At 41.8% G+C, this 21837-nt stretch overlaps 2 protein-coding genes across 3 annotated transcripts; both read right to left on the bottom strand.

The window, feature by feature from the left end:
* Positions 1-3978: 3978 nt before the first annotated feature.
* On the bottom strand, positions 3979-6784 carry npm3 (nucleophosmin/nucleoplasmin, 3). The gene is made up of 5 exons (XM_080481248.1): positions 6600-6784; positions 6354-6439; positions 6088-6207; positions 5392-5485; positions 3979-4912 (listed from the first exon to the last, which is right to left on the bottom strand). Exons 1-5 carry the CDS (start codon positions 6670-6672, stop codon positions 4773-4775), a joined length of 513 nt encoding a protein of 170 aa, XP_080337374.1. The 5' UTR covers positions 6673-6784; the 3' UTR covers positions 3979-4772.
* A 3831-nt stretch (positions 6785-10615) lies between these two features.
* Positions 10616-20575, bottom strand: oga (O-GlcNAcase). 2 transcript variants are annotated; one of them, XM_080481496.1, is made up of 18 exons: positions 20064-20575; positions 19658-19709; positions 19475-19572; positions 19257-19387; positions 19002-19173; positions 18805-18903; positions 18409-18693; positions 18134-18292; positions 17810-18000; positions 17458-17727; positions 17161-17364; positions 16595-16769; positions 13543-13628; positions 12288-12392; positions 11665-11756; positions 11379-11571; positions 11129-11288; positions 10616-10882 (listed from the first exon to the last, which is right to left on the bottom strand). In XM_080481496.1, the coding sequence occupies exons 1-18, from the start codon at positions 20227-20229 to the stop codon at positions 10746-10748; spliced, it is 2775 nt and encodes a 924-aa protein (XP_080337622.1). In that variant the 5' UTR covers positions 20230-20575; the 3' UTR covers positions 10616-10745. The 2 variants fall into 2 exon arrangements, with proteins under 2 accessions (XP_080337622.1, XP_080337623.1); XM_080481497.1 differs by having other exon boundaries at positions 17473-17727.
* Positions 20576-21837: the final 1262 nt, after the last annotated feature.

Raw genomic sequence — 21837 nt, 5'->3', positions numbered from 1 at the left:
GCTTTCAGCAAGCATCACTTTATAGATTCCACTATGTTTTGTTGTGAGTAAGTCTCCATGAGCGTTGCCATTCTGGACAATAACACCAGCGTTTCTTTCGCAGACGTCTCAGGCTGTGACAGACCTGATGGGTAGTAACTAGGACTCCTTCTTCAGGCTCCTGCATTGATATTCAGGACAGTTAACACTTGTCCCAAAGTCACTCTAGCATCTTGAGAGTTTACGTTTGTTAACTCAGAGTCAAATCACAGATCTGGAGCCAATTCTGTATCCGTAGCTGATTTTTTTCATGTTCATACACAAACGTACAGACATAGCCTGGTACTGATTGGTGGCCAGTATTGGCCAGGTTATCATCATTTATGTTCACACACAAGAGGTTTGATTTTGCAGTTGTTGTTGTTAAGCCAGTTAAATCTATTTAAAAATCCCCAAAAACTTGAGGACCTAAGTCCATTACTTACTAATTCAATTTGCACCAGATGGCTGATGTTGGCAGAAGTGCTGGTCATTTCATTATTTATAGATTTTAAATCTATTCAGCTGAAATGGTCACTGACACACAGTGTTGAACACAGTAGATACTTTTCAGGGATGATTGTCGTCTTTTCAGCTACTCCCTTTTTACAGGGGTCACTTCAGCAGGTCACTGTAACGTGCACTGGAGACTGTGAAAAGTGTTAATGCAGGACGCCCTCACTGATATAAGTGGGATTCAAACCTGGGTCCCCCACGATCTAGATTGAACTGGATCCACCACCAGGGGGAATAACTAATGTAAACAAGTGCACCATGTCATATTATGAGTGTTACAACAAAATCTGTAAATTACTTCAGCATGTTTTTGTGTTATCATATTATCATTTTAGTCTATTTTAGTTACTATTTTAGTCCCTTAAAATCAAATCTCCAACACAATGACTCTTTAGACTGTATTTACTGTACATAGGACGTGCAGAGTACTTCAGGGTGGAGTTCCCTGTAGCTCAGGCCTTTGATGAATGTTATTGACATAGTTGCAATGCATTTGCACAGCTTGCAGCTTGTGTATCCATCCTGGTTGCTCAGTGATGAATATTAGAGGTGGCTGACATGGAAGCTATAAGTATTACAGTGAGAGGAATAACTGAATAGCTATTAGTGTGGACATGAACATGGTCAGAGGAGTCCTCCCGGAAACACTAACAGGAACATTGACATATACAGAATAACGCAGACTCAGGGGCTATTCATCAACCACAAGTCTAACCTTCCTCTGATAAGGCCTTTGAAATCTGTGCCAAAACTATAATCCACTATGATAGTGTGTGTGCGTGCACGCACAGTGCAGAAACATCAAAGACTGTGGCCCAATGTTTATTGATCTCCAGGTCTATTTTTGCTCCTGAAATCATTGTAACATGAACCAGTCGTCTGTCAAGTTTCAGCTCCAGAAACACAGGGAACAGTAAACAACGTATGAATATGAAATAAGAAATTACCGGAGGGACTGTGCTGTGCAAGTGCACTGAACCATTAGACGCGCTTTTCGTGGACATGTTTGTATATAGGAGGGTATGGCAGGCAGATCGCGACCACACTGTGTTTTATAGAGTCTCTCTGTAGAGAACAGCCGTACGAGTTTTTGAGTGAGGAGGCAAAGTGGTGCCAGCCGTTGCCATAGCAACTTTGGGCGACACAAGGTGACACGCTGAAGTGCCATAGGTGGAAATTAATAAAGTGTCTTTACTCAAGTACTGCACTTAAAAAGAAACAATATCTCTATTCACACATGGCTTTCATTATCAGACGTGCCCGTATGTTTTTGAAGTATACTTTCCATCGTGTTATACTGTGCTTTGCAGTTTTTTATGAGTGTGGTGGGACAGCTATGCTAAAAGCTCCAACGTGATTATTGAGACATTGTTCTTTTATATGTTCTTTTATATATATATACCACAAACAATGGGCTAAATCTCAATTTTCTGGTGGACAGCTGCCACCTCTCCGTCTAACTTGGTAGTATGTGATGTCATGTGTATGGTATATGGTATGTGCATTATTATTATTATTAATAATAATAATAATAATAATATGATCATCATAGACTGTTGATTGACAGGGAGCCACAAACAAATCCTCACGCTTCAGACCTGATGGATCTTAAAAGTTAAAGTTTTAGCCTCAATAACTGAAAGTGTGAGCTGGCTCCACAAGAGGACCAGTCAGCAGTGTTAAGTATTAAGACAGAGAAATGGAAAAATCCTCTCTGCTGTATGTTCTCCTCCAACATTGCCACGGATTAGCTTTTCTAAGCCACCTAATGTCAGTTTGCTTGTGCTGAATTCAACGGGCCATTTTTAAAAAAAAATTTTGTGTGTGATAGAAAATGTACATTTGACTGCAAAGTGCTGCAACAAGAAAATCGATCGCTGTGCTGAGAATTCCCAGAGTCACTTCCAATCCGCCGGCTAATAAGTCTGTGTTTTCTTACTGCACAGAAAACATTTAATCGTGGCTTTCCATCACGCTTCAGGGCTTGAATTTTTGCCCTTCTAATTTTTCTTCTTCTTCATATTTACATTTGAATTGTGCAAAATGAACCAATATCAGGGTAAAAATGACATTCACAACAGTAGGACTTGTGTTCTGCGCCACAGGCCTCCAGGACTGACGGCATGTCATATTGCCACTTACGCTGCACACGCGAGCATTTCTCTGACGTAACCTCTACGTGAAGGTGAGAACTGAAGGCACCGCACGGCACCATAAAACCCTTATACCTAATAAAAATGGTGCAAAGGGTCACAAAACTCCCGCTCGCTGTGGACCGGTCGGATGTGGTTTATGAGTCAGAAAATAAGGAGCAGCAGCACCTGCTCTCAGTGAAGGTGACATTAAGTAGTTGGGAGGATTGTTAGTACATTGATTTGCTGGCCGTCACGTGACCGCCCCTGGCGTTGTGTAATTCATGTTATCGTGTTCGAGTTGAGATACTTTGGTTTATAAAAAAAAGGCAGCGCCACAATATACAGCGGATATAAACTTGCCATTTGGAGTTATTTCCCTGGTCCGTCCTTCCCTTCTTATCAGGCTCAATTCAAGGCGTGAATGCATTGTTTTTTTTTCCCGTTCGCACAAAGCTGCCATCAAGAGCATTACATGGGGGTCATTTCTCATGTTACCATGGCAGCGCCTGATTATTTGATGAGGACTTAAGTTGTGTTCTCGTCACCCTCTTTTTGACAGCTGCCGCTCGGTGGTGTGCCTTGTTAGTATTCTCTCCTACTTTTTCTCCGTCTGATACACCGTTGCTGTGTTCACATTCAACCATGAATCTAATTGAGCATATTGGAAAAAAACCTTTTGAGTTTAAATTGGTTTGTAGTTGAGGACTCACTGTGCTTATTTGTGTCCGCATTGTTCTATGTCCCAGTGGTGGTTGCAACATTCCACCAAATAGTTCAGCCGAAAACTGAAAGTTCTCATCCTGATAAAATATTAGTTTGCTTCTTTTCAAGGAAGTTGGGAGCTGTATTATAGAACAAGATGTGGCGATTAAGTGCAGTCGGTCTGCATCAATGGCCATAATGAGGTGGCCTGAAATAGCTGACAACCTGATGGACCGCTCAAACAATAGATTACACGCAGCAAGCGAGCCAGTGCTGGCCCCCGTATGGGTTCAGTGTGGGCAGTGGCAAACAAACACTTTTTTTTTTTATTGGCGGCCCACTTTTGGCTTTAGACCACCAACATCCCATAAAAGCCCTATGCAGGTCGGCCTTTCGAGAGCCGAAAGCTTTTAACAATTCAAACTCTACTGGGTATTATCTGTAGCCAACACGAGCCACCCAGACAGGCCAACTGTGGAACCAAACCAACACTGAAATGGCTTCTGCTGTCCAGATCCATACTATCCCTTCCAATTTTGACTCCGTTTCTCCACCATTTGCCTGAACATGAAGAGCAACCCCCACGGCCACATTAAAAAAACGAAATGAGATTCATGTTTATACCATCCACACAGCCTTATTGTGATTGTAACTACACCATCTGCCTTAAAAACTCTTACATTTGCCCCCATTTACCCTCGGCCTGGCCAATATGTTCACAGAACGATTGGCAGAATTACTGTTTATAGTAATTTAGGGTCTAAAAGCACATAAACGCTTACAGAGTCCACCGGGATAAAGGATTTCCCATCTCGTCAGAACAGATGAAGTCTCGTGGATAACCGATAGAATATCATCAGAAGCGTTCAGGTCAGTCCGGAAGCCTTCATGACACAACTAGATGCCCCATGACCCAGAAGACAGAAGATCTGCCCTGAAACACTCAGGTTACCAGGCAGATACAAGACTTATGGAATGTGTTGAACTAAAATGTTTAATATTAGAATTTTTAAAAACGTTTTAAAACACACTTATTTAGGATGAATGCAAGTACAAATCTTCACCATAAAAAAAACATCCTGTGCAACTACAAAGTCTTATAATTTAAGCTCTTTAGCGACCTATGTGCATTTATGTATTTCAGGCAAATTCAACCAATTATCAGATAAAATTTAAATTTCCTCCTCCAACATTTTTTTTTTCTTTTTCTTTTAATTTTTTTTACCAAGAACAGTATTCAAAAACAAAACAAAAAATAAAAATAAAGTCTACAGATGGTAGAACATCACCAGTGTGACGTTTCAGGTAGAGTATAAAACAGTGGGTCGCACTTTGTATCAAAAGCAGTCTTTGAGAGCCGTTCCAAAAGAAAAAAAAAACCTCCAACAGGGACTTCTTCGACTATTGCTGCTGCTGCTGCTGCTGCTGCTGCTGCTGCCTCTGCTTCTTCTTTGCTGGCTTAATGGCAGGGATGTCTTCCTCGTCTTCATCCTCCTCATCGTCATCCTCATCAGACAGATCACATTCTTCCACCTGTGAGGCTGACGTAACGAAGAGACGATAATGAGCTATTGTGTGACTATTTACGTAGTTCTCAAACTCAAATGATGATCAAGTAGTTAATTGTTGAATCTCATTTTTTTTTTTAAATAGAAGTTTATAAGTCCTTATATCATAAACGTATTTCATTGATTTGCCCTGTCAAGCACACTCCTCACAACGAGTGCAACAAGCAAAAGGCGTCTCCTCAGTGATGAGAGTAAAAACATCTCAATAAGTTTTTTTTAAACTTTATAACTTGCCCAGTATTAATGTGCTACTGGAACAAAGTGTTCATTGGTAATTTTAAAAAAAAGATGGAAATTCCTGGACTTGTGTAATAATCTTTTTTTAAAAGTTTTTAAGTCAAGTTTTAAATAAAAAAAAAAGTTTATTCTCTGAATAAAGAATCTACCTTGTCAATGCAGAAGCATTGGTACTGTAAGGTGACTGCAATAAGTGAGGGAAAGACTCGTCTTACCAATAAGATGCAGCCCACTGACTGTGAGCGGTCCCGTCCCAGCTTTGAGACGGATGGTCACCGGAGCCTTCAGCTCAAACTCTCCTAGACTCACCTGAGAATAAAATAGAAAGATTAGACACCAAAGAAATGCGTGCGGCGCAGAGACTGAAGAGAGTACACAAGAGTTCACGCACGGCATTACGCCTCAAATAACAGACATCAATTGATCTACTTCATTTATGCCAAATTGAAAAATCTCTCGAAATAGAAAACTTGTGTCTACACATTTTTCATTGTGGGGAAAAAACCTCAAAAACCTAATAAAAAAAGTCTGATGGGAAGTTTGTGACTTTCAAACACCGTCCCCTCTGCCTATGTGTCAGGTATCTGACCTTCATTGGAGCCTTTCATTAAGCAACTACTTGGACTTATTCCTTAATTTATAAATAATAATAATAATAAAAAAAACAATATACAAACCCTAGCATTTCCAAATAATTTAATCCACTACACAAGCTAACAATTTATCCACATCACTATGCGCTGTACAGTCATATCAAAAAGAATACAACTCAATAGAAAATACATTAAAACAGGAAACATGTACTGAATGGTTTACTTTAATAAATACCTACTCTGTATTGTATATTTGGAAAGCATTCAGAGAAGTAATTTAAGGTTGAAGATGAATTATGAGTGCATTTTGACACAAACCATGGGGAGACACTTGATGTGGAGGTTGGCAATAGGCACTGAGATGGTCTTCCCTTGATGGTTCATGGCTGTTACCTCCACTACGTTATTCTCTTCCTTTGCACCTTCTCCAAGACAAACCTGCAGAAATCACACGCAACGCATACACCCATTCACATCAGAGTATTGATGATACTTCTGCCCGTCAACCCACTTATGGAATCAGTGAGGACTATTTTACACGTGGTTAAGAGGTGATATAACAACTCTATTAAAATTGTACATACTGTTCTAAGTTCCAGGAAATGTTCCAAATCCTCCTCTTCATCCCCTTGGAAAGTATAGAAAGGTACCTTAGAGGACAGCTCACAACCTGTAAAAAAAAAACCCCCAAAAAACAACCCTGGATTACACGACTCGCAGTTTAAAGGTAGAAAACATCCCATCAGGGATTTGTGCTGTGGGAACATCACAGGAGACCCACGTGTGCCCCCACAGTGGCGCGCGGATTCAACACTTTAAATGCTTCTTACTGAATAAAAAACTCTCCAGTTTCGATGGGCCAGTTGGCCCGATGTCGGAGGAATCGTCGTCGATAATAGACATCTTGTTGAGTCGATGGATTCAGGATAAATGTCACCGTTTCACAGCCAAATGGATCCCGCTGCACCAAAGAAAACAAGCGCGTCGCGAACAAGCTGCATGCTCGTACGTCATCACTGTGCGCCTGTGACGCGTGTGTTTGTGTTTTGGCCCTCAGTTGATTTTCTCAGCAGCCAGAGCTCCCGAATTATACTTTGAGCATGAATTATAACGCCAAGCACCTTTAGGCAAGGTAAGTTTATTCACACAACACTTTTTAGATTTCAGAAGGAAAGGAAATACATTAACACAAAGCAATTTAAAAGGGGGAATAAGTAAAGTAAAAGCTTTATTAAGATAAAGATGATAAAATAAGTAAAACCTTTTGTTTATTAGAAAGAATGAGCAAATAAAAATGTTTCAAGGCCTGCTCGAAAAGAAATGAGTGTAAGCAGACCTCAGGTTTTCAGGAAATTTGTTCCACAGGTGAGGAGCATAGGAAGCAAAAGCTGCTTCACCTTATTTGCTTCTGACTCTGAGAACATTTAGTAAACCTCCTCCTGAGGACCCCAGTCATCTGGAGGTTTCATATTTTACAAGTACGTCTGAAATGGAAGTTTTGAAGTCAATCCTTTGACACACAGGCAGTCAGTGTAGAAATTGACACCCAGGTGGACTCTAGAGGAGCTGTAACTGTCTAACAAATTTTACTGTTTTAAAAATTGTACCACTTTATACAATATGACAGCATAACTTAAAAGAGTATAGGATGTTGAAATAAGATGCCAGATGATTTTACAGTGATCCAGCAAACTGAAGAAAACAAACAAAAAAAACTCCTTGTGAACAGTGTGTTATTTCAGTCAGTTCAACAGTTATTTAAAGTAAAAAAAAAGATATGACAAATAATTGTTTAATTTTACTGTATGTGATAACTAAAGTTAACTGAAATAGCATTCGATTACATTCTTGGTTTAAAAGAAATTGGATTTAAAATTTGAGTTACAATCAAAACACATTTTTTTCTTTTTTCACTTTGTGCTTAATTGTTGTAGCCCGTTTCCCTGATATGTCATTGTACAATATGACAACATTTAAACACCACATCTATTTCTGATCATAAACTAAATAAATCAGGAATAGCAATACATAAATGCATCTTCATCACAAAGTCATATATTTATAAATGTAAAACTTTCAGTCCGTTGTAAAGACTGAATTCTTTGAGTGTCAGTGAAATAAGAAATTACAAATACTCATTACTCTCATTGAGGAGTATTTTTGGGTACTTGCATTTCTTTTTAGTATTTTTCCATGCAAGTAACTTCATTCATTTTGTGAGATCAATTCATATGATCGAATCTACTTTCAAACCTTAAAAACCCTTTAAATATATTTTCAACTTTATGAGTAGCCTATATTTGATTACAAAACAAAACTACTGCCAGTATTCCATAATATATTGTTTTTCTGAGGAATATGTTCTCCGTCTTACTGATGTGATAAAACATTAAGAGGTCAGAAAGTATTTAGAAGTTTCACTTGGCATGGATTACAACTTTGGTAATCCAACTGTAGTTGTTGAAAGTTGTTATCCCCCGTTTGAAGAGTTTTACTCCTCTAGTACAAACAAGTTCACAGAATAATTGCGCAAGCCAAACGCCAAATAAAAGTCACTTAATATGATTTATTAGTTTTTCACTTAATGTATCTTACATACAATTTTTACAATGGTAAACTGTCACTTTATTGACCTCTTCAACCATTAACTGAAAATGTACAAGGAGCCCTTTCTTTCAAACACTGTCCAGTCTTATTCAGCTTGGTTGGCAGCAGAGAAACTGCAGAAATGAACTATTAAAGGAAAGAAAAACAAACAAACAAACAAACAAAAACAGCTGTGAAGGTTCTGCTGCCACTTCAGCTGAGGAACAACAGATCTGTTGGTGTTTCACGCTTTGCTGGAAGAGCCAGGTGGGACGGCTGTAAAGGGCGGCGGGGGGGGGGGGGGGGGGGGGGGGGGGCGGTGGTGGTGGAATGAGGCCAGTGTCGTTTTCTTTGAAGTGAAACAAAAATGGCCTTCACCTACGATAAAGACGTACAAAACAAAAACACTTTATGATAGACAGCGTTGACAGACTGTCCAAATGCAACAGTATCATGTTCATAGTGGTGAGTGGCATGCTTCTTCCTCTATGTAGCATCAGATGAGGTTTATTCTAACGTCTGCCACGGCAAATCCAATACACCTCATGCACATCGTAAATGAACAGCTTCAAACAACATCACATTGGCAGGCAGCTACTGAAGAGCAACTGAAGATCTTCGTGGAACCAACAGAACACTCCTATCTCTAAGTCAAAGTGCATTTTTAAATCAACTATATAGATTTACACAAAACAAAGAGGAAATGCATCAAAGTACAAAACATTCAATGACTTTTGTTTTTTTTGTTGTTTTTGTTTTTTTTGTTGTTGCTCCAATGGACTCACCACTGCAGCTAAGCCAGTACAGGGAACCGGCACTACTTCAATGACATTTGGTGACCTCAGCGGTTTCAAGAGCACTCGCCAAGATTTGACTGAGGATACATTCATTTGTATACAACAGTGAAACTAAATAAGAAGTAATGGCAGGTAGGAAATGATTCTTTCAAAACTAATGCTGCAGTCAGGTCTTTAAATGGTGGTGGTTCGAGAGAAAAGAAAAAAAAAAAAAAGGGAAAGTGGGAGGTTTATGTTGCTCGTTTTTAAGATTATAACCGGTGTAATTATTACTCCATTTTGTCCCCCCCCCCCCCCCAATAGTAGATCAGAATAGTTTGGTCCCACTGAGAACTCCCATAAGCGGTACTGATTCTACTTTTGAGACCTTGAACAGAATTGTGCAGACAAGCGAACTCAACGCTTTAGTGACATAACAGAAGGAATTAAGATTAAAAACATTTAGTAAGTCCCGCTACACAACTTAATGATACGATACGAGCTTCAGTCTGCTCCGGGTTTGCTAAACAATGCTTGTGCTCATGTTTGAACATGTGACTGCAAGGCTACATTTCTACAACTATGAGCAACGTTGAGTTCGGGAAACCAATAACCCCGACCGTGTCTGGCTATGTCCGAGTGACGCAATTAGAAAACCTGGACGCAAGAGACAATGGGTCTGCTAAATAATCAGAAAATGCAAAGGCAGCGAACCAAAAGGCAACAGCTGAAGAGGAAATAAGCAAAAAAACAAAAAAACAATTGCAGGATTAAATATGTATATATATATATAAAAAAAAAAAAAAGGAAATGAAAATAGGCTGAGAACCACGTTTGTAAACCCGTGGAAGCTTTTCTTTTGCTTTCCAAACATCTACATCAGAAATTCAGATAACTTCCTGGCTAAGCTTTGAACAGCTCTCACTAAATCCCCGGTCCGTGGCCACGTTCTTGTTCATGAGAACCAAACCGACGAGCACAGATTCTGAGTTTCACATCAGGTTCGTTAGAAATGACACTTAAAAAGGCCTCAATCTCCAAGTCTGTCGCAGAGCACATAGAAAACATGGCAATGGAAAGTAAACTCGACCTCACATCCTGCATGAAGGTGCCCCATTTACGTCAACATCTATATTATTTCTCCCTATCAAAACTGGAAACTGGACATCGGGGAAGTAAAACTACCCCGATGTCACTCTGGATTAGGGCATGTGGTATCCATGTAATGGCGACTCGATTAAATCAGAAAAAGGCTCATGTAGATGTTGCCTCCTCACTCCTAGAGTTATATGAGAAGCGGGCTCTTAAGAAAAATCTATTTCACCGTACGACTACAGATGGCTCCGCAGGTCTATCAACTCTGGATCAGTTCAATCTAACAGAGTTGGAACATATGAGAGCGGCACAGGGCCTCGGTGTGCCACTTCTGTGCTTCTGTACACAAAAACTGAAGGGGAGAAAAAAAAAAAAAAAAGAGAGAGAGAGGGTCTCCCAGGGTGGCCCAGATGGTCATGTAGTATAAAATCATCATGAAAAAAATGTTCTCATGAAGGTGAGCAAACACGTTGGAGCTGCTTTAACTTCCTCCGTTTGCTCTCGTAGCGGAACCTTTCCTCAAAGGCTGCGTCCCATTATGATGACGTCTTTAGGAAAGCCCTCCATTTTGGCCACTTCAAAGCATCCCAGTTTACTATAGAAGTCCAACATCCGCTTATCAGTCTGACGGACCTTACAGAACGCACCATGAGAGCCTGGAAGTGGAGGGGGGGAAAAAAAAAAAAAAAGTAAAAGTCAGAACACTCTGCTCAGTGAACAAGAACGTAACCATGATGACACAAAAATCTACTGGCCTCAAAAAGAAGTGACAATAATAATTGAGGGAGAAAATGAAAAGATCGTTTACATTTCCCATCACAGAGGCTCGTTATTTAAGTAATAAGTCCAAAAGAGCAACCAACAGGCCGACAACTGAGACACTGCAGGTGGCTGCTACCTACCATTAGCCTTCAGGGAGGATAATAAACATCCCATCATGCTCTTCGCCACACTGGGGTCAGTTACTTTGGCGTGAACGTCAACCTTGATAAGAGACGGGAAGTTGGAGAGGAACGAATCGGGCAGGCCCTCCTCCTCTTCGTGGAAACTCAACATCATCTTCTACAAAAGACCACGAAGCAAATTCAACAATCAGAGGCAAAGTGATAACTGGTGGCAGGACGAGGAACAAAGATGGCTTGGGATCAGTACCTCAGCCTCGGAGAGGTCTTTCTGCTCGTCAGGTTTGTGGTATTTCTCCTGCATGAAGGAGAGCCAGCTCAGCTTGCACTTCTTGACGAAGGGTTTCACGTCCACGGTCCCGAGAGCATAACCGCAGATCCCGTCTTCATCCTCCAACACGAAGCCGTAGTCTGAGCTCAGCGTCAGGAGGCCTCCAACCAACCTGCCGGGGTCACATCGAGAATCACATCATCTATGTACAGCAAAGATTAAACGTACAATTTAGTCAGAATATATGAAAATAACGCCGCTTTACCGGTCTCCTATGAGGTCGGGGTCATCGTCCGAGAACGGCGCCTCCTCCACTCCTTCGGAGTACATTTCCTTACAGATTTTGTAAACTGCCCCCTGCAGAAAGAGACACATGTGTGAAAGACTTCACTGTAAAACCTGAAAAGTTATGATCAATAGCTGCATCACTTATTCAATGTCTAATCTCATTGCGATATTTTAGGACATTTTTGGAACTGAATTAATTGAGTGAAACCAAGACAAACTTCATTACAAAACTCTCGGTGTAATAGGAGGGATAGTCTCACAGAGTAAAGCTTTTGACCGCCTATGCCTCATCTGTGACCAACACACATTAGAATACCAAAAACGTTAACGTCCACGTCACGCAAGTCACGCTGACGTGAGAGCCGAGGTTGGTTTTAATGAGGGGGGCTCAACCTCACACGCCTTGAAAAATGTACACTACCCTTTTCCATTGAGCACATACTTTGTATAGTAGAACTGCTTTACAGTAGAATCTACAAATAAAATCGGTATGTGATATAAGCATCAGGCCAAAAGCCTTTCAATCACACAATTGGAATGATTTTGTAGCCGTATCACGAGCATGCGCTTCTCGTATAAAGTCACCTGCAAGCGTCTTACCTTGTCCTTGGGAAAGTACGGCCTCATGGAATACATTTTGGAGGTTGGCATTGACGGCGGAGGTTGGTAGAAAAGATCGTTTGCCCCATCTATTGGCAACAACCTCTGTGGGGTATCAAAACAAACAGGGTCAGGTTCGCCGAGGCGGGGTGGCGTGCCGTTGTGGCTGACAGCCTCGCTGTGTATTTGCTCAGTTGAACCACTGTCAGCCCAAAAGGAAATACCCAACCACAGCAAAGCGCTTTTGAGAGACAAACCTACAGAAAAAAAAAAAACCGTCATCCTCTAAAGTGGGGTTCCTTGCTGATCTGACAGTGGACGACAGGAGCAAACCGCACATCTTTCTGCTTTTTGCTAAAGGAACGTGGCACAACAAACACATACACATTTGGAGTATAATAAACGAGGGCTGCATTTTGGTCTGTCCGAGGCTTTACTGACTGAAGGAGATGCTCCTTTCCCTTTTTTTAAAAAAAAAAAAAGTCTTCTTTTTCTTTTAAAGGCATCGCAATATTTCGCTGCGCAGGACCCTCCTGTTGAGAAAAATAATGATGCTGGCGCAGGAAGACAGAGAGAACTCCAGGAAAAAAAACCAAAGAGGGAAAAACTGAGGACAATTTGAATGGAAGCTAACCGAGTTACCCGGCAGCACGTGGACTGCCGGCGCTACGAGTCTCGCCTGGAAAACGATTCGACTGTGCAGGTGTGTTTTTTTCATGGAGTTTCCCCGCTGCATTACATGCTTGCGTTCTCGCTGGCGCTGCGATGCTTTTGCGTGCGCTTGCAAAGGGGGCTGACGTGGTAATTTGCGCGCTGTGCTTTTCCTGCAAAGAAATGAGATGTCATGAAAATAAAAACCTAGCCATGCTCGCTTGCGCCGCCTGCGCCAGGGAAAAGCAGCATCTCCTTGGACAGTTGCTGAAAGAAACTACAGAACACTGGGACCCCCTTTTTCCGTGAGGACAGGTTTTCAGGTCACCCATTCCCCCTCACACAAGACGGATAAATAAATCAATAAAAAAAAATAAAATCCCCAAATAATGCAGGGGGACAGGCTTCTTTGGTTTTACAAGTTAAAGGGATGGACCCTGCATGTTATTAAGCCTGATCCGATGCAATCAGCTCACCTTTGACAGACCAAATCCCTTCATACCTTTGCATATATCACCATTGTCTTCTTTGCTCACAGCACTCATTTTTTATTATTATTATTTTTTTTGCCATTTGATTGCTGTAAATTCAGTGCATTAGATACCTGGAACTCTCCTGCTAGACCTCCCCTAAAGGCCCAGGGCTCTTGGTCTCCTCTAAGGAATTGTGCTGAGGACTGACTACGACACCCTGTTAGGAGCAGAGCCAAGCGGACATTGTTACCACAGGATGGGGCTCGCTGACAAAGATGAAGGGAGTGGGGAGATGGGAATGAAGGGGGGTAATATGTATCTAATAGCATAATCAGGTATAGTTAAATTAATTTTGTTTTAATATTTAAAAAAAAGGACCGACTTTGGATTACATTGGATTCGGAGAAAATATTTTTAGGATGAAATGGGGCTCAAGCACCTAAAGCTTAAGTTTGCAACGAGGAGCCATGCGCTGAATATAAATGAAATCCTAACCTCTGCACGTCTAAATATCAAAACCATAGAACAGGATATTCCGGTCTTGGATTATTATGTGCAGTTCGTCCATACTTTTTGCCGGCGTAAGGGTCATACTGTCTGAAAAGCTGATGCACTTCTTCAATAATACAGAGACCACCAGAACTGACACTCATGCCCTCCATGAACAACAAAGGTAAGCTTTAGCTGCTGTCACCCCACTAAGCTCAGCACCCCGTGTGAAGTCACATTCTCATCTTATCTGCCTTGTCACATGACGAAGAAGCATGAGCCTTTAAAAACCAGGAGGACAGTATGATGGGTAGCAGAAACCCTTCTCGAGTTAAGAGGCCGATCTGCTCACTATAAAAAGCCACAGTGAAGACGGACCAAAGACTGAAGACTCTATAGGGACAAAGCAAATCATATCACGAGAGGGCGTAGGGCTTCTAGTGTCTGTACAAAAGTAGCTCACTGCTTCTCACAAAGCCTAACCCTGGTTGATGAGACGCCCTGTCATGTGACCAGACAAATGCAGCGCGTGTGCAAGGGCACTTAACACTGCTTCGCATTGGAAGCTCACTGACGAGCTGACATGACACAACACCCAGATGCACCCACAGGAAGGAATCCTCAACTTGGCTGCACAGATTTTAAAACCACAACCGGGAAGAAAGCTCTCTTCCTGGGTTATACCCACCCGAGTCATCTATTCGGACTGCACCCACCTATTGCGATCAGTGAGGGAGAAAATATGAATACTTATTCTTTTATGGCCCTCAGATTGTATATACAACATTTATCACTGTCAAAGGCCCCAGAGATGGGCCAGTTACCCTTTCAAAGTCAAGTGTACATTCCCTTGAGTAGGTGCATCAGGCTGGTCTGAGCCATTTCTATAGGCCTACTGACAGAAACAAAAAAACAAGTTAGAGGGGATGCTGCCAAAGAGAAATTTGGGAGTTAACACTTTCAATTCAAAACCCAAATCGCTGCGCAAAATGTGACTTCATCCAGAGGGCTGCTTCCTTTTCTCCAAATCAGTCTTATGCATTTATAATTTTAGTTCAAGAAAAAGAAAAATCTAATAAAATTCATTACAAACAAAACGAAAAAGACAACGCCTGCACTGTGCATACATCGGCCACTGTCGATCCAATAGCAGTAGAAACTTGTACTGAGGATTCTTCCATCTGTACATAGTGAAGGGAGAAAACAGTAGAAAATAGTTATTAGTAAGTGTTCTCAGTACAATAACCAGGGAGGTTGTGACTAAGTGCCGGCTGCACAGCGTCCACTCTGGGGTTGAGGGGGGGGTTATTTAAAAATCTTTTACAGAGTGGCAGCATATGTCAGCATTCAGGAAGTGAAGGACAAAGCAGTTACCACTAATAGCGAACAGTCTACATCACTATACACGAAGCACTGCTTCTCAGTGACGGTGGAGTTTATAAAAAAAACATTTTTAACGTGGCAATGCCCGCGTGGGTATGCTGCCTGCTGTGTACTATGTGGCCAGAGACCTCAGCTTTACCATAAAAGCCGGGCAGGACAGAAACCTGTGAATGAAACTGGGTTACAGGGAGTAACCTACAGGCCATGCTGGTGCTTCAGACCATTGAAAAAAAAAAAACAACACTCCAAAGAAGATGGAGATGTTGTCACAAGACTGAATATCACTCAAACTGTATACCAGTGCACCATCAGAAAGAATGAAGGAGATGAGGTTGAGAGAGAGAGAGAGAGAGAGAGAGAGAGAGAGAAAGAGAGAGAGAGAGAGAGAGAGATAATAGTTTGTTTTTGAGGTGATGGATCCCACTGTGATACAGATCGAGCAGAGTTTAAACTTCACAAACTGCCTCATTGTAAAGACTGCTCACAGTGAGGCCCCGTCATGAATGCAACAGCAATATTTTCAAGTCCTTTTTTTTTTTTTTCCTTTCTAAATCTTTGTTGTTTATGCACCAGAATGGCCTTCCACAGTCAGTCAGTAGACTTGCTCTCCAAGCTCGCGTGCGCGCAAGGGCATGGAGGAGGCGGGCGGGCGGGTGGGGTGGGGGATGGGGACTTCCCCCTGGCGCCCATCCCCACAGACGGAGAAATGGCAGCAGGTGTGTCTGTGTGGGAATGCAGCAGTGATGTTACTGGATACACAGCAAGCAGCAGTAACCCTGCTGGGACGTTCTCCACAGAGGCCCAGTTTAGATTTCATCAACACGCTGAAGAATAAAGAGGAGGGAGGGTGTTCGCAGTGCAAGCGGCACATAGTCATGACAAAAAAAAATAATTAAAAGAAGCAGAACTGCAGAGTGGTAGTGCATTTGAAAATACCTGAACTAAAAGCTGATCAATACCTAAATGCAACTGTTTAAAACTACGAGTATGAGCTGCAGATTCTCAACCTGTATACAGGTCCAGAGCACAATCATCAGCAGCTGCGCTGTTTTAAAGCCTCTGATCAGGAATACTACCATCTGCAAGACAGGCGGTGAAATATGTGTGAGGCAATTCAAAGTTTTGCCTGATTGGATTACATAGCTTTGGACTACTAAAGACAAAAGGAGTCCATGCAGCTAAATATTACTTCAACCTCACCTGACTATTTTCTAATGATTTGTGTGTGAATGAATTTTAGGGAACTAAAGATTTGAGGCTGTGCTACTGCCGTGTAGGAACAATGTCCCATGAAGTTCCCCTCGTACATACCGAGCCACTGGACAAAAGACTTGACCATAGAAATGATGCTCTTGATGTCCCAGATGTAAGGGTAGAGGTCGTAGAGGATGGTGCGGTTTGCTGTGTTAGACAGCCGTGTGAACATCTGGATGACCGAGCAGCACATTTCTTCAAACTTCTCAGCCCTTAATTGCCATTCTGCGACCTGCATCATGTGAGGCAAATTAAGAATGTTAAAGGAATACATCAGGCATCAAACAATTGAAACTGTACATCTGAAAATGTTTTGACAAAGACACGGAAAGCTTTTATTTGATCAACATTAATTTTATATCAATTGTTAAGACTTTATACTCAATACATCAGTTTCTTACACAAACCTACACATATAGTCAACATAGTGCAAGCATAAGCCATTTAATGTGACCACACCCCCCAATGGGCAGAATTGGTACTGCACATCCACCATTTTGTTTTGATCTGCAGCACAAGCAAGTTGAGTTGTTCTACTTTTTTTTTCTTCTTTTTTTTTTTTTTAAACCAAAACAGCTTTCTCTGAATTCGTCCTGTGTTGCTATTTACTACAATCCACCAACCTTCTCAGACTCCTTCCTCTTGCAGTTGACACTGACGACGCTGCTGTTTGCTCTGAGCCAGTTGAACTCCTTCAACATTTGCATGGCCTTGGGTCCGTGTTCGTAAGGCAGGTAGAAAAGCTCTGCTAGCAAGCACAAATCCTCGATTGTGAGCGGCTCGGTTGTAAACAGTGGCTTCTCATCGGGCCCCGGCACAAAAACATCCTGAGGACACACAGTGGCAGTAATGACTTTACAGCCAAATTCAAAACCTACTTACTATTAAAAGGGAAAAGGTATATCTAGGAGACGACTCACTAGTGTTTGGGGCACCTGTTTGAGCAGATCGTCTGTCTGCATGGGTGCAATATCACTCCCAGAGTCCTCCTGGATCGATTCCTCGGGAGACTTGGACTCGGCCAGACTCTCTTTGTCAGTGTCCATTGGCTTGAGATCTTCAGCGATCTTGTCAGCTAGGGTGGGACTGACAAGCTTGTCCTCTGGTTCAGCTTCGGGTTCTGCCTCATCCAGCTTCTCAACCACCATCTCCATGGGCTCTTCATCTGAATCCTTCTTCTCCACCTCCTCCTGCACAGCATAAAAGTAACAGTGACACAACTGTTCTTGAACAAAAGCCTTGACGCCAGCTTCTGTGTCCCATTAACCTTACCTCCTCTACTTCTTGAGGCCTTTTCGCCAAGGGGTGTGAGAGAGGATCGAGACAGAGAGGAGGCATTGCTGGAGACATGATGGGCTGCTGGAACACGGTTGTAACTGTTGTAGAGGAGCACAGTGATGGAGCAGCCATAGATGACACATCTAGGACTGTGCTTTTGGCACCGCTCTGAAGCACCTGTCGGCCTGAAAGAGAACTTTATTACTGCATTGTGTCCATCAGCCTGAACACTGGCAGTGCATTTTAAGTAACATTCCTCAGCATTTGATCAATATCAATATAAAACGATGTATTGTACAATAGTGAAATTGTACTTACTGTTGTACTGGTGAGGCACACCAAATTCTCCGAGCCACTCCGTGAGAGCCAGTTTAAGAGCAAGTTGTGGGCTGTACAGCATGTCTGTCTCCAGTTCTTCGTCACTGCCTTCATTCTCCAACTTGATCTGGATGGACACGGTACTGTCCTCACCATCGGCTAAAAGAAGATGAGACATGACACCTTAACGAACAGTGTGCTTTGTGGTACAGCTGATGGATTCGCAACTCACTCCTATCAAAACACGAGTGATAAGAATCAGGAATGATACTTACTCATGACCATATCCTTTCGCACCCCGTTCATATTTGACTTGTACCAGGTAGCCAAAGTGTGGATCGCCACAAAGTTGGACTCAAACTCGCAGTTGGGATTGGTCAGGACTCCCTTTAATCGTGGGATGAGCTCTGTGGAGCGTCCTTTGTATGGACCCAAGAAGAGCCTCTTCTGGTCATAATCATTGGCATGAATATTGTCCCAGATTACAGGAGCTCGCCGAAGGATTTTAGACACCTCTTCAATGGACTCGACTGTGATGTCTTTAGACACCACTTTGGGGCCTGTGACGAAAACAATACATTTGGGTTAATCCCAATACGCTTGACACCAATACTACATTCTTATCAAAGTGAGTCCTGTTGGTCATATGGCAATAAACCATTTAGAATTACCTGTCCATAACACGTCAATGCCAGGCAGCAGCTTCTCTCCCACTGTGTGGAGGTAGGGTGACTGAGGGACATTCGGGTAACAAAACGTTCCACAATACTCTGAATTTTAGGACAAAAACAAAAAATGCAATAAATGTCAACTAGTCAAAACAGCATGTTATTATATTTCACAAAAATCTGGAAGAAAGGTAAAGTACCTGTGGGGCAGAAAAGGAACGTCTCAGGTTCTCCCAGATATTGATAGATTTCGTTGGTGATGGAAACCTGAGCGTGTGCAAAGGAGCTGAACACTTCTTTGTCAGCGGGGCACATGTTGTGATCAATATCGTCAAAAAGTAAGGCAAATGACTTGCAGCCAAAGTGAGAAACCTAAAACAGATGAAATTAAAACAATTTTTAATTGCCCACTTGTAGAGTCATTTTGTCATTATTGTCACACTTGATTGTAATACCTGATCAAGTTTCCTCTTTAGTGCAGAAACCTCTTTTTGATTAGAGAAGGTGATGTCCAGCCCAGGAGAAATGGCATAAATGAACTCTATCCCATACTCCTTTGCGGCACCAATCAAAGTCATGAGTTGTTCTAAGAGATAGAAAACAAACCGTTTTATCAAACTGGATCAAAAATGTGCAAACTACTCTTTATCATTGGCGTCAAATTGTTAAATACCTGCTTCTTCGACCGAGTACAACTCTCTCCAGAACATTCGGTGTTTGTAGTCATCTTTGGGAGCGTAAAGGTACGTATTCAGTCCCCACTTCTGCTGCCTGTCAAGAGGAAAGTTGTACAAAACCAGCACAATTCAGAATTCATAAAAATCACTACCATGTGTGAGGAGATAATGCACCATACCTTCTAAACAACTCTTTCCTCTGCTCCATTGTCCACGGTCGACCATAGAAACCTGCAGGAGCACACCACAGACATTCAGTTGACGTAAAGGGCAGTACTGTGTGTTATGCTGACAGCATCATAGGATGTGCACGTTTATATTGTTTGGCTTGTTTTAACCGATTAAAACAGATTTTTATTTCTGTTTAAATGTGAAGATAACATTGTCAAACTATATCCAGGTTCTGGATAATATTTTACAAGATGACAGGATAAGTGGTCTACGTTTTAAATAGGTACTGCTTAAATTACAACCAAGGACTGTCGCAGCGTTTCTACACTCTGATCCTTCATAATCATCCAATAAACCAACACCGATATACAGATATATAGACACTTGGGGGGGGGGGGATTAAATAAAAAATACCTTCCACGACTCCACTGATGAATTTCCTGAGGCCCAAGGGCTCCACTACGATGCCGGATTCCTCCACCGGGCCAGGGGCCTCCACACAAGCCTCTCCGGAGACTGGGCTGGGGCTCGACTCCCCGTCCACCTGCGGCGTGTCTAACGTCTTATCCTTCTGAACCATTGTTGCAGATTCACTTCGGTACCAAGCAGATAGATTTATGCGAGCCAGCGGGAGCGCGGAGGCGATGTTTTAATGCGGTTTAGCGCGGCTGTCGCGCCGAGCAAAACCTGCGAGATAAATCGCGTCACCGTCTGTCGTCTGCTTTGCGCAGGTTATTAGCGAGTCTATCGACCGAAATCGAAATTACAATCAGGTTGTACAGAGCATAGTTCGCGTTGGTCAATATCTGGCGAAAACGGCTAAGTTGCTTGGTTCTACTTGGCGCATTCTTGTCGTCTCTTTATGGCAGATTTAACCTACTTTTTTCTTCTTCTTCCTGTTTACACCAAGTGCGCATGCTCCGGGGACCGGCTCGAGCAGGTTCTCTCCGGATCTGCGTGACAAAACAGCACAAAGATGTCAAACTGTTAAAGAGATCGTACACTCTCCAACCGCGAAACGACACAAACCACCCAAAATTGCACACTATAAACTGTTTATTTATGCTATCTTGCAGAAGAAACTAATTACTAATTATTTACACTACTTTTCGTACGAATCTGACACAAATTGCATACTAAGAATTGAAATAACTACTATAAGTCCGTTAAATCATTACCAAAAGATACTCAAGTTTAACTGTGTGACTTTTTAAGATCAAATGTGCACTTAGTGATCAGTGGAAAACGCCAGATTACGTTATTTGCGGAAAGTTCGCAATCTTGCTGCAAAAGTGTATTGTCTCAGTTCGTTTCAGAGATTGAGTCGACGATCTCTACAGTCATGAAACATCTTGACATTCCTCCCTATGTTGGGAATGCAGCGGATCTCCAAAACGCCAGTTTCAAACAGAGCGGGAGGGAGGAGCCACTCCTGTCTCCTGCTCCAAACACCAGCTTCGTGTTCTGTGTCAGCAAAATACACATGCTTTGTTCTTCAGAACTGGATATATTTATATTTTTAAAACGGATCGACCATGCGCATTAGTAAATACAAGCACACGCAGTTTTGTTACCAGTCCTCTTCCCAGTAGACATGATCTGTAAGATGTTATTTAAGTAGAAGTATTTTATGAAATGTCTTCCCCAGCGCGCCCTAAAAAGAAATCTTGATTAAAAGGGACTAAGTGGAGTTTGAAACCAATGCATATCTTAAAACACAAAATTCAATGTCAGTGTGATGAAAATGGATTACAAATATAAGATGAGCTATATGATAAGGACATATGTCCAATTCATTTTAGTTTGAACCAGTAAAACCAGAGCAAAATAAATAGATACTTTATTAATCGAAAGGGATATTCAAGTTTTCAACAGCCCACATACAAAAGCAGAAAAGGACTAGGAAAAGAGAGGGAGGTTAAGACCCAGACTGACATTAACACTTATGGTTAGTGTACAAAACCCTTCTAGTTTCTAAATCTATAGAAATACAAAATGTATTAAAAGTCAATATACACTGTACAGTGCCCCCCCAACACACACACAAACAGTCAAGTAACTAATGACAATCAACAACTTTTAATGTTTCCCATTGTTTATTTGCAAAGAAACATTATGAAAACTGACATTCATTTAAATATATTTGCACAAAATGTCAACAAGTTGAAGGCAAATACAATTTCAAACA

Source organism: Lipophrys pholis, assembly GCF_963383615.2.
Source record: "Lipophrys pholis genome assembly, chromosome: 15".
NCBI classification, from domain to species: Eukaryota; Metazoa; Chordata; class Actinopteri; order Blenniiformes; family Blenniidae; genus Lipophrys; species Lipophrys pholis.
This window is presented reverse-complemented; position numbering and strand designations above follow the sequence as displayed.

What these genes read in the sequence shown, in the direction of transcription:
- npm3 (XM_080481248.1), bottom strand. Translation starts at nt 6,672, where the DNA reads ATGTCTATTATCGACGACGATTCCTCCGACATCGGGCCAACTGGCCCA. An exon ending in ATTTCCTGGAACTTAGAACA is followed by an intron (nt 6,208 to 6,353) that starts GTATGTACAATT and finishes TGATTTCTGCAG; the next exon opens with GTTTGTCTTGGAGAAGGTGC. An exon ending in CAGTGGGCTGCATCTTATTG is followed by an intron (nt 4,913 to 5,391) that starts GTAAGACGAGTC and finishes TCGTTACGTCAG; the next exon opens with CCTCACAGGTGGAAGAATGT.
- oga (XM_080481496.1), bottom strand. Translation starts at nt 20,229, where the DNA reads ATGGTTCAGAAGGATAAGACGTTAGACACGCCGCAGGTGGACGGGGAG. An exon ending in CATTGACGTGTTATGGACAG is followed by an intron (nt 18,694 to 18,804) that starts GTAATTCTAAAT and finishes TTTTCGTCACAG; the next exon opens with GCCCCAAAGTGGTGTCTAAA. An exon ending in CCCGACCTCATAGGAGACCG is followed by an intron (nt 11,572 to 11,664) that starts GTAAAGCGGCGT and finishes TGACCCCGGCAG; the next exon opens with GTTGGTTGGAGGCCTCCTGA.